This window comes from Esox lucius, chromosome 7 (genome assembly GCF_011004845.1).
Source record: "Esox lucius isolate fEsoLuc1 chromosome 7, fEsoLuc1.pri, whole genome shotgun sequence".
Classification (NCBI taxonomy): domain Eukaryota; kingdom Metazoa; phylum Chordata; class Actinopteri; order Esociformes; family Esocidae; genus Esox; species Esox lucius.
The window spans coordinates 32,027,809-32,040,434 of NC_047575.1; the positions used below are offsets into that span (position 1 = coordinate 32,027,809).

The 12,626-nt window shown below is 41.3% G+C and overlaps 1 protein-coding gene and 1 long non-coding RNA gene across 5 annotated transcripts in view; one reads left to right on the plus strand and one right to left on the minus strand.

The window, feature by feature from the left end:
• Positions 1–12,626, minus strand: part of pknox2 (pbx/knotted 1 homeobox 2) — a 110,283-nt gene that overhangs the window by 10,259 nt on the left and 87,398 nt on the right. For all 4 annotated transcript variants that reach the window (XM_034293195.1, XM_013134619.4, XM_020048371.3 and 1 more), the window contains 3 exons: positions 2,426–2,597; positions 813–998; positions 394–529 (listed from right to left, as the gene is read on the minus strand). In XM_034293195.1, the coding sequence (XP_034149086.1) occupies positions 394–529; positions 813–998; positions 2,426–2,597 (494 nt within the window). The remainder of the gene's footprint in view (positions 1–393; positions 530–812; positions 999–2,425; positions 2,598–12,626) is intronic.
• Positions 2,604–8,618, plus strand: LOC105027134. The gene is made up of 3 exons (XR_829258.4): positions 2,604–3,762; positions 4,169–4,328; positions 5,098–8,618. It is a non-coding gene; the product is annotated as an uncharacterized LOC105027134 (long non-coding RNA).

Below are 12,626 nucleotides of genomic sequence, written 5' to 3' on the forward strand. Positions count from 1 at the left end.
CTTTTCTGAGATCCAGAGCAAGCAGAATCACATGGCCTACCTGTATGATGTTGAGGTGGCTACAGTAAAAATGTATTTGAGAGCGGGTCAAACGGGTAAAAAAACGGAGAAAATTAAAACTACCGCTTCATCGGTCCCTAATCTTGTTATGCACACCCTCCTTTGCGCACATGATCACACACACAACAACTGAGTCGCGCAACTGGGTTCAAATTAGAATGTTTGCAAAATATTAAAGAAATAAATCTGTCATGCAACGTGTCATGATTACAGCTATTATTTTTCTATTGAAGTAATCCAAGAAGTAATCATAAGGGACCATTGTCAAAAAGTATGGGAAGTAAGGCAATTTTTACATACAACTGGATTGTAGAAGGTGGAAAGTCTTCTCACCTGACACCACCTGGGAGTTGATAGTAGTCATGGAAACATTGCCTTGTTGCAGGTTTCCGGTGGGCACCATGATGCCAGAGGAGTTGACAGAGCTGGAGACTGATGTCATGGAAGGAGACGACGTCTGGAGGAGATCCTGATTAGGTCAGAGGTGACAGAAAGAGAGGTAACCAATGAGTGGGTTGAGGGGGAAAAAAAAGATTTTCAGCATGTACTAAATGCTGCAGATAGAAATCTCATGAATAGCGCTGAATAGCACATACGTTCTTTATTGCTGCATATAGAAGATAAATGTCCTGAAAGATGTTGTTTGGACAAAAACATAATAGAAAGAAAACTGAAACCCCTTGCTGGCTCCCTCAAAGTGCATATCAAATACAGTCTGTTTAGAGTAAGTACGAAGTGTTTCTGTCTCTGACCTGCTGCAGGCTGAGTGACGTGTGTGAAGGTGAGTACGGCCCACCCATGTCATTGCGGAGCAGGTTGTCGCTGTGCATCTTGGTTTTGAGGCAGGTGATGTAGCGGTTGCAGAAGTCCTTGCAGAGCTCATTAACCTTTTCTAGCTCTAGGAGGTGGATCCTCAGCACTTGTATGGCCTTGACCATCTGAGGAGTAGACAGAGGAAAATAAGCAGGCTCAAAAACTGGTTAACAAAGGAGGCCACGTGCTAGCCTGAATGCTAGTCTATACTTGCTCAGTTTCAGCAAAGTCCATTGCTGCTTTCTCCAGCTAAAACAATGTGTAAATGTAGCTCATGGATGGCCTTCACCTTCGGAGGAGAGAAAGAACAAAAGCCTGCCGGCTAAATGACTGAGGTAGACTGTTGGACAGTGCCTCACAGACGATCTGTCTGGGTTTAGTCGGTCAGTGAACATTCCCAGATTGCCTTTGACATAAATAATCCACTTGCTAACTAATGTGCAAATCCATGAGCTATTTCATATCCTTTACCATGATCCAATCTTTGTCCTTTCTCCAACTTAGGCTTCCCCTCCCAGTACTAATTCCCTCAAAATCATCACTCAAGGGCACCAGAATGGGGTGGAAAAGTGCTCTGCCAAGGAGGGGATGAATCTTCCAATTACCGCTAGTCGTATAACTGGGTCCCGTCTCATCCAGTCTGCTCCAGTGTTACTGTCCTGTGGAAGAGTTAGTGTCTGCAAGAGCCAGCCCTCGACCGGCACCTCGTAAAGCACACAGATGCAGGGTTAATTGACTGCCACACCACTTGTCGGCCGAGCACCCCTGTAATGATGAGAGCCCACCTTCCCTTTCCCTTCCTCATTTTCTCTCTCTATATGTCTCTCATTTCTAATCACTGCTAGTTGTCATGGAAGGGTGAGAGGGAGAAATCTTGATAGGGACTGGGGAAGAGAAAGAAACCGTGAATAGAAATAGAGACAAAGGAGAAAAGAATGTGTTTTTGTGTGTGTCAGAGAAAGAGAAAAAATAAGAAAAAAGCTAATTGATAGTATATGAGGGAACAGTGCACACAAGAAAAAACACAAATGAAAAATGAGTAGAATATAGAAGAAACGTATTAGAGATGCAATGCCTTCCTCCACCAATAGAGGGACCAAAGGTGCTTAACTTAGTTAGGTCACATCAGATAAGTCAGACGTCTCCTGAAAGTGAAAGAAGACACATCAGACCAGTGATGTTGCTAGGCCTGTGCTTCCAGGGCTACAGCCCATGGTCTTTTGAAACGGTCTTCGGAAATATATTTTTTGGCATGATGAGTTTGCATGTCCATGTGTATAACTTGTGCAAAGATAGAGTATCTGATTGTTTTGCAAGCTGGGATGGTGTTAAGAAAAGCGCAACGAGGGCCAACAAGTGTTTCAACAAGGGTTGTACTACCAAAACACCCTCTGTCCTTGCTTTAGACTATTGAGCTACGTATCGCATATCCTCAACGTGAAAAAGCTCCATTAAGACGACAGAATTTACTCCTCAATGTTAGGCAGCATTAGATTTAGATGGTATAAAGCCATGTCATTCTTTTGAGATGGCTCCCATGCAGGCTACTAACCAGGTTGTCAAGCTCCGGATCCTCACTGAAGAAAGGCTTGTGGTCCTGCTCCTGCTGGTGGACAAAGTTCTCAATGTCCACATCGAAGCTGGCAGAGGTGATGCACTCTGAGCCCTGGGTGGCCTGTTCACATTTCTCAAATAGCAGGGCCAGCAGTGGGAAGAGGGGATGTCTGGAAGGAGAAGTCAGAAAAACAGACATCTCTATCTGTATCTCAGATGCTATATAGAGACTATTTCCAGGAGCAAAGAAAATGTTATGTTAATTGCGCTGTGTGGGTTTTGGCATGTTTGAAGCATGTGTATCTTTTTCAAAAACGGTGGTCAGGATTCAATCCAATTCTGCTTTATTGACCGCTCTCCTTTAAAGACAATATAACATGCTTGCAAAAACTGCATTCACAATGAACACTGTATATGTCGGCTCAATCAGGGGGCAGATAAACTGCATGTAATCTCCAGTTAGTAGTGTTTCAGAAATCCTGAGGCCACCTTAAGAAACCTGTTGGCTGTAATACCACTAATAATTAAATGAATAACAATGATAATAGTTTGTTTGTAATGCATGTTCACTGCAGTACAACTAGCGCTTAACTGACTGGACAAGAGTAAAACAGAAAACAACAGAACATCAAACAGAGCAGATATAAACATAATCACCAAAATGCCAGGACAAATCCTTTGAAAGTGTATCCTAAATCTATTCCAACAATGCAACCCCTTCATCAAGTGATCTATAGTACCAATCAACCTTTATATCTTTCCACATCTCACCTTGTTAAAGCCCAAACATCAGAGGCACCACCTCATAACTAGAAACATGACAATTACTTCAAACTTTCACCAAAAAAACATGACCAAAATGGACCTCCCGGTGTGTCTCTATGTTAGTGATGTATGTGTGCTTGTGTGTGTACATGTGTGCGTGCACGCGTGTGGTTGTGGTGTGAGGGAGAAGGTAGGCAGGGGGACATGCAGCCAAGATCTGTTCTAGGCTGCTGGGAGAGTGGGCCCCTGCTCTGGCTGGAACCCATGGCTCTCATTTGCAGCCTTTAATAGCCCGCTATATTAGACCTCTAATCTGCCTGATCCCAATTTAATGTGGCTCCCTCAGCCAGACGTGAGACGAATACTAAACAGACGGCCATGCGCACACTGCCGAGCTGCAGTCCCCCCGGCCTCATCACCAGGGTGTGTTTGTGTGTGTGGAAGAGAGAGAGAAAGGGAAGGAGAGATAGATCTGAATAAGTGAACCCGCACACAGAGAAAAGGGGATAAAGAAGGAGAAGATTGTGGAGAGGAGTGGAGGAGGGGATCCGGCGGATGGGCTGCATGAGGGTAATATGTTCATTAAGGCTTGTTTTTCAGGTCCTATGCAGTGGCAGGTCTTCAACTCGTCGAATTATTATGAAACTAGCCGCTGATCTAAGACAATAAAAACAATCCTAAAATGTCTGGAAAAAATTATTTCAACAATTTGTTGTGATGTTGCGTAAAATAGCTGCCATTCTCAAAGCCGCTAGCATTCTATTGATTTATTCCACAATGTTTCCCTTCAATTGTAGTTACGACTTTGCTTAAATTGCTCTCTGAATGGAGTAGGAGAGTTGCTTTCTTCTTCTGCTTTTTTTTTTTTTTAACTGTTCATCCAACCTGGAAGTCAGACAGATCAATGAGAGTATGTGAGGTCACTCTTACTCAACTAACAATCTCATCTTCCTGGCGCCCGATCCACCTGAGGTAGTCACTGTAGCATGACTATTCAAGGAGATCCTTGCTGATGATGGTCCCACACCTGGTGCAATTTTGTCCAATAAGCACGGCCCAATGGGATCCCTGGACACAGACTGTGATGGATGCTTCAACACTGTGAGACTGTGCCACCTGACACACACCCCCAACAGGTAATGTGTTTCTGCTTTTCAGACGGTTTGTTTGTTTCCCCTTCCTCAGCCTTGTTTACTTCAGACACACACAATGGAGATATGACACACTGGGGCTTCTACTCACAACTCCTGGACATTATGTGTACATAAATGGTTAAATTGGCCGGCTGGTGGAATAGAATTGGAACAAACAAGGGTGGAAAGCAATAAACAGCAGTAAATACATTTAATCCTCATTTCAGAGGGAACTCAATCTCCAGATTTAAATCCAATCTAGCATGCCTTTCTTTTGTTGAAGATGACAACTAAGGCAAAAACAACTGAAGGTGGCAGGAAATTCTAGTGTCTGGTTGATGTCCATGGCTCCCTGACTTTATTGTATAATGATAAAATCGTTAACATATTTTAAGGTTCTGAATGGTGAAACAGATATGTACACAAATACCATTAAGAAAAACGTGTAATGCTGTAGTCAGAAGACAGGACACAGGTTCAGGGAGAACGGAGGACTTTTAATAAAAGAACTAAGTAACAAAGACTACATGCGAAAACAGCAACCATGTTTCAGTGGCACGAGAAGTAAATAATAACCAACCACAAACACTGAAGGAGGAATTTAAATAGGGACAGTGATGAGAAAAACAGGTGAAGGTAATAAAAACAAAACAGGTGTCCGTGATTCAAATCAGGTAGAGAGGGCGTTGGATCTCACTGGCATGCGTGTGACAAAAAGCTTAAAATATTCCCTTTCATTGTAATTGTTCAATGTTTTCCTTTTTTACTTTAGGAGTGCAAAGCCTAATGTGGGGGAAAATGCTTCACAGAGGACACGATACTGTATATTAAGGTTATCTGAATATGGACAGAGTTTTAGACATCCTGTAGTTGCTATATACATTAGAGGACGTCAGGTGTGAGTATACAGTCGTGTGTCCATATCTGCCGTCTTCATGGTTGGAGCTCCCAACCCACCAGCCCACTCCGGGCACCAAAAAGCAGCCAGGCTCTACCTGCAGTGCGACGGAGTGGAGACTGCCGCTGGAGGATCGTAACTCGGGCCATAAAACTGCCATTTACAGGACGGGGCTGTGAGGGGGCAGTCATTCAGCACAAAGTCTCTCATGCACAGACCGAGCCATGAGAAAACACCCCAACGCAAACAGTCGTCCATGAATCACACGTGTGGGATACATCACCTAAAGGATGGGGAATGGTTATAAAAAAAACTGTATCAGCAGTATCCTATGTGAATGAAAGGCACGGGGGTGTCCAAAATAAATGGAGCTCTATACACAGCACAAAATTAGCACCATGTTTAGGTTCAATTCTACAAATGTAATTCTACTTCAATTCTCTCCTTCCAGTTTATTGTCTTTGAATTCAGAGATGTAATCCTCTGAATTCTACATTATAGCACTGACTTTGTTGTTAGAGATATGTATTGAGAAAGAAAATGTAGCTACTTACTGAAACTGAGTTATGTGGCTGTCCCACGTCGCTATTTTAAGATAAATGTACGGTGAGTCAATGAGAGTGACAAATAATAATCTAATGTTAGGTCACTTTCAAGAATTTTATTACATTATCCCTCTCAAACTGTCACAATTATTATTTTGAATTCCTTTGTTTTCAGACTGATTGTGTCATTGTTCAGACAGGCTAGCTAAACAGGGATACTCGTTAAAAGTAATAAAAACAAATTTCAATACTATGTGTATTAATTTAATTAACTAGGACTTTAAGTCAAAGTATTGAACTCCAGTACAATATCATATGTTAGGCTAGATGTTTTTAGGGTTAACAGTTTACAATTGAATTCTACAGTTAAATAATGATAACAACAATGATTGTAATATTTAATTTATTGAACACATTTCCTTTGATCAATGAGTATTATTGAATTCCAATTCCATTACTTGAATTGTTTAAATTTTTGAAATAAAATTGGAATTTAACTCATCCCTGATTTGCTCCCTAATCCTTGTTTAAAGAAGTAATCAGAAGTAGTGCATGAGATAAAAGAGTGCCATTTCAAACACAAACATGGTATAATCTCACCTGAAGGGTTTGTCATATATTGCCAGTATGGTTCAAATCCTGATGTTGATTGGCTTATAGCTGTGATATATGTAAGTAATAAGGCACCTGAGGTTATGGGGTACGGCCACTATACCACTGCTAAGCACTGGGTCCAGGCTCTCCGTGATACTTTGTCCATAAGAACAGTTCTTAGCCGTGGTATTTTGGCCATACACTACACCCCATAGTATCATATTGCTCACATATATCACAGCTATCAGCCAATCAGCATTCAGGGTTTGAACCACACCATTTTAAATTTTAATTTCATACAGGTTTGTGGCCTTCCTATAATTAGGTAGGGTTGTGTCATTTAAATGTCTTGGCTTTTTGATCTATACTTATAATTGCGCATACTTATTTCCTCAGTGGGTTATTTATTCTTCATGAACAATGGGAGTAATTCTGTAAACATCACAATAAATCCCTGTGATACAGAAAGACAATCTGTCCGGTGTAAGGCAGTCTCCAGGTCAACCATTCATAATGGTTGATCCTTTGGTTGTAACCCCACTCAGCAATGCCTGAGAGCGGAAAAACACTTTTCCACTCCGCAACAACATATTTGTACAATCCAATATGTGAAACAGGACAAATACAAGCACCCTGTATTTCACCTATATCAAAACAGTGACAACCCACAAGAAAAGCAACCGTGTTTTCCTATTCAATTGTTCTTTGCCACAGTTTTTGTTTGGGAGCTTTTGGCAGCTTACCCAAGATGAGGGGGGGGGGGGGGCGTGGTTGGCTGTCTCGGCATGTCCACCGTGTTTGCCATCCTAATCAGTCTTACCGTATGCCCGCCACTATATTTGAACCCAGTTGACAAGAACCACGCTGTCTGTCCTCAACAATCCCCCCCATCCCACATAGGACACCCCGTCCACTCACAATAGCGCGGACATCTACTCAAGGAAGCATGCACAGAGACATACACAAAGAAACACACACACGCGTGCCCACACACACCAACTTGGGTTTAACTGCCGACACCCCCCATCTATGCATGTCAATGACTACTCCTCTTTTTTCTCGATGTCTAATTCTTTTTCTGTCTTGGCATCCAACCTCCCTTCACTACTTCGCCCCCGTATTTCTTTCTTGTCATTTTCACGCCTCCTCCTCGTCCCTCTCATCCATCTTTCTCTGTCTACTTATACTCTCTTTACATCCTTGTCCATCCTCCCTCTATTAGCTGCAATGCGGGGTATATTGGCAAAGCTGGCACAGGGTGCTGTGTCTGCTACACGGAAAATCTGGGTATGTGTTACATGGTTAAAAGTGTATGTGTGTGGTGTGTGCATGTCTGCCTTAATGCTTGTATTCTGTCTCAGCCACTGTCAGATTGTAGAAATCAAGTGGGCCCATGGGAGTTAGAGGCAGATGGTGTCACCTTCCTTCCATCAGAGCGTGCTACTGTCATTGATCCAGTTTATAGCCACTTCTTTCATGTTACTCATTTCAAGCTAGTTCTCTGTATTCGCCCATTTAAACTGTCAAGTCAGGTTTAATCTGGCTAATTTCCCTCACAAATATTGTGTAGCTCTTCCTCTTTGAAAAAGTAAAATAGCAAGGAACCTCATTAAAAAGAAAGACTAACCTTACCAAACATAAACTCCTCTAACTCCTCTTTTTAACGCAATTTAACAGAAGCCCGCTGACCTCTTGAAGGGAAGCCTTTTAAAGGAACATGGGTGACTAGCTTTTGCACCATCTAACAGCACTAGCCATTAGGATGGCAGGAATGGCTGGGAGCCGATATGGCGTCGACAGCTTCACAGCGAGGAAGGTAAACAGACTTTATGGTGCATTACCAAACCCCAGGAACAGTATGGTGCCCACAATCCCTGTGCTCTGCCAAACTAAAAGCAATCCCGCCGTGTACGATACGGGATGCCTTAACAGTGCTGAATTACCAAAAGGGCAAGCAGGGCGTGTGTTCTGGGGCCCAATTCCTCCAGACTCTTTATTTTAATGTTTTACATTAGGGCTCGTACATAGCATATCTGCAACACACAGCAGATAGCAGAATGTGAAGCGTCACCAAAGTTTCTGTCATGAAAGAAACAGATTTGATGTACAAAATGCAAATATTGCAAATAACCCAGTGCCTTTGTCTCACCCCGGTGCCTCAGAGTTTTCTCTCATGTACAAACACATGTATGATGCGATTCCTTGCTTCCATGTAAATCTGTCTGTCCACTGGAATTTAATGTGATCACAACTGAAAACAGAAAATAAATTGGTTGCTTTCCTTGAGCAATGCCATTAACCTCATTATTCCTAGGTCATTGAAAATAAAAATACTTGCTGTTTATGTAATAAGGTCATGTGGGTGTTTGTGAATTCTGACTGGATAATTGAATACATTCACTTAATTTGTGGTCCTCTAGATCAAGGGTGAATACACGTTTATTTTCTAAATCTATTTGAGTTTTACAGAAAAATATTGTTACAATGATCAGACATTGAATACACAATACGTATTATAGTTAAATGTAAATATAATAATGATTTATGGAAAAACAGCAAAAGAAAGGGGACTGCTGGTGATATGGCTTGATAGGCTGGTTACTTTATTATTTATCAAATTAACCTAAACTATCCTCCCATAGCAACTAACTGTTAGTAGGGCTTCTTGCTTGTGCCATAAAACCTTTGCTCTACGTAGGCTGCTGCCCACTTTCTGTTTAAACTTCCCAACTTCTCCCATATAAACCAGCACACACTCCCCTCACTCCCAGTTGCAGCTGTATCCACTAAAAGACAATGGCGCTTGACTACTGAGTAGCAAGTTAAAATGCAGGGGAATGTTTGCTTTCTTTCATTTGGAACCCTATCATCTTCCCAGAAATAACTTTTTTCCAGAAAAAACTTGTGTCCAATCTGTCAATGCACCCTCAACAGATTCTATTGATGCAAAATGGGAGGAGGAATTCTGAAGTTAAATATCCATCTTAAACAGAGGATAGATTGAGAGTACATTCATATATGTAAAATCAACTCTAGACACTGCCTTCAACAATTCAAAATTGTAGACTACACTACTCAAAAACGAAATAATCTTTCCTGATATCTCTCCTCTATGTGACAAATGTCAAACTGCAAAGAGCATACTACTCTTTGCTTCTCAACAATCTGGAATCCACTCGGACATCATATTGACTCTGATCGAACCAACCAGGCCAGGGAGAGGGATGCCTTAGAAAAAAATTATATATCTCTATTGTGTGCAGTTGGGAGAATATATACACAGCCCTTGGCCTTGTGCTTTAGCACATAATAAAACCTAGCTCTTGTAATGAGCAAAACGGTATGCATTGAACACAATGAACAATGAAGTTCTATGACTGTGGGGACAACCTTACGTGCACAATGTCTGCTCGATCAACTTGCAAATCACTCTAGCGAGCTGTCGCGGAACCTAAACTAGCAAAGACACTGCTCGCTCGGGCAGGGCGTATCTTCCTAAACTACGCCAGCGTCAACCAGTATAGGGAAACATCCATCTCAGCAAATATTAATAAGTATTTAGTATTTGCGTGACTCCACAACTAAAAATGTGTTACGACGATGCAAAGACAATGATTTTTCAATGTTAAAATATAAATGTACTTATAGTTTTACGTTATGCATGTATCATTTGCCCGTGATCCCAACGATCTCTGAAACCTTCCATGCATCATTTCTTTTAAAATGATATCTCTGCATGAAGCCAGAGAAACATCATAAATAATGGGGAAACCAGACACCGCAATTACACGTTTATTTAAACTAGCATTGAGTTTTTAGCTAGAGAGTAGAAAAGAGAAGGGATTTGAAGATGCAGAGAACATCTGCCCTGCCATTGGTAGTTGCCGAACTCCGTCACTTCCCGCTCACTGGAAATTTGTCTTAACCATAGACATCTATGGTCTTAACTCTCAACTGTCGCTGGTAGATTTTTTCTCTGAGAGTAGCTCCTATGAAGGTAAAACAGCTACATACATTTTTTTATAGTTGTAAATTAGGTTGCACACTTGTACAAAAATATTTGCAAACAAATTACTTTGTTTACTTTTGTAGTTGGATTTTTTTTTTTATGAAGGTAAAACAGCGACATAAGTTGTATAAAGGTTTTGAGTGAGGAACCGAAGTGTTTAATTTGCAGTGGTCTCTTAATTTTAACCCTTTTGTTCCTCACTCAAAACTTCCTTTCGACTTTTTGGAAAAGGAAAGAAAAAGGTGCAGCGGTCTCTTAATTTCTTATGGAGCTGTAGAACTACAAAGACATTTGGTGAATACATGAACATTAACACTGTAGTCCATGTGTGTGTATGTGTAGGTCAAGCACCTCCGTGAAGTTGGCACCCCATAAAAGGAAATAATCTCCAAAACTATGCCATTCGTTTGTGCTGCGTTTTGTGCTGATTTGTGCCGTAAAAAACTGACGTTTGTGCTGGTTTTGTTTTTGAGATATTGAACATAATTTTTTGGTTGTGTTATGTCACTCTCCACCCCATGTCATTCAAAGCGCTCCAAACCGGTGTCATTCGTTTGTGCTCGGTTTGTGCTGATTTGTGCCGTTAAAACAAACACTCTATCTATTTCCCGTTCACAGATATAACAATTTTAATTCGGGAGCTGTGACGTCATCTCTCCACCCCATTTCGTTCGAATCTCTCCAAACCGGTGTCATTCGTTTGTGCTGCGTTTGTGCTGATTTGTGCCGTAAAAATAAACACTATATATATTTCCCCTTTGCAGATATAACAATTTTAATTCGGGAGCTGTGACGTCATCTCCACCCCATGTAGTTCAAATCGCTCCAAGACAGGTGTCATTCGTTTGTGCTCGGTTTGTGCTGATTTGTGCCGTAAAAAACAAACATTTGTGCTGGTTTTGTTTTTGAGATATTGAACATTATTTCTTTGGTTATGATGTTGTATGTTGAGATAAGCCTATAGGAACTTTTTTTTGATCGAGTTATTAAGACTGTCAAGGTAAATAGGCGGAAGCAAGATGCAAGTGACTCAAGTTTTAATGTAGTAGGCTATATAGTCCAGAGATAACACACAATAAGTCCACAAACACTGATGATGATGATGGCGACACAGGGACTTCAATGGCCGGTGATGGTGATGAAGTGCTCAGTCGTGATGAAGAGTGATGAGGTGAATAATCCAGCAGAAGTGAAGACACAGACGATCAGGAGCGTAAACAGGTAGGCTACACACTCGACTCAACATTAAACAGGATAACTGAACACACACACACGAACGATGCACCAAACAACGATATGACAAAGGAGAAGCAGACAACACAGTGAGTATGGATGAGCTGAATGAGCTGCAGCTGGTTTATGAGTGATGGTGATCAGCTGCGCGCTGATGGGTGTCATTCGTTTGTGCTGATTTGTGCCGCAGGCTATAAACAATGGTTTTGTTTTTGAGGTATTGAACTTTTTTTTTATTGGCAAAGTCACACAGAGTATAGTGACAGTAGGCTATATTATATAGGCTATGCCTACATATCATATTGCATTGACGATTAGGCCTATGATAAATACCAAATGTCAATATCTAGCACAAATCTAAAATATAACATTTCCTTATCTAATTAAGAAAAGAACAATGACATCTGTGGCCCTGTGCGAGCACAACGAACCAGACAGGTTTGTAGACGAGATGGATGGAGAGCGCAGCTTGCTTGCGTGACGTCACTACTGCAAAGATTTTGTCTAAACTAAAGAGTGGAATAATGTATGATGGTTCTTTCTACGGCACAAATCGAGCACAAACGCAGCACAAACGAATGACACCGGTTTGGAGAGATTTGAACGAAATGGGGTGGAGAGATGACGTCACAGCTCCCGAATTAAAATTGTTATATCTGTGAACGGGAAATAGATAGTGTTTGTTTTAACGGCACAAATCAGCACAAACCGAGCACAAACGAATGACACCGGTTTGGAGCGCTTTGAATGACATGGGGTGGAGAGTGACATAACACAACCAAAAAAATTATGTTCAATATCTCAAAAACAAAACCAGCACAAACGTCAGTTTTTACGGCACAAATCAGCACAAACGCAGCACAAACGAATGGCATAGTTTTGGAGATTATTTCCTTTTATGGGGTGCCAACTTCACAGAGGTGCTTGTCATACCTCCGTATGACAAGCTAATACAGTAAAATAGGAGCAACAAACAAAGAAATAACAAAGCAAGGTCACTTGAAAAAACATGTCACAGTAGG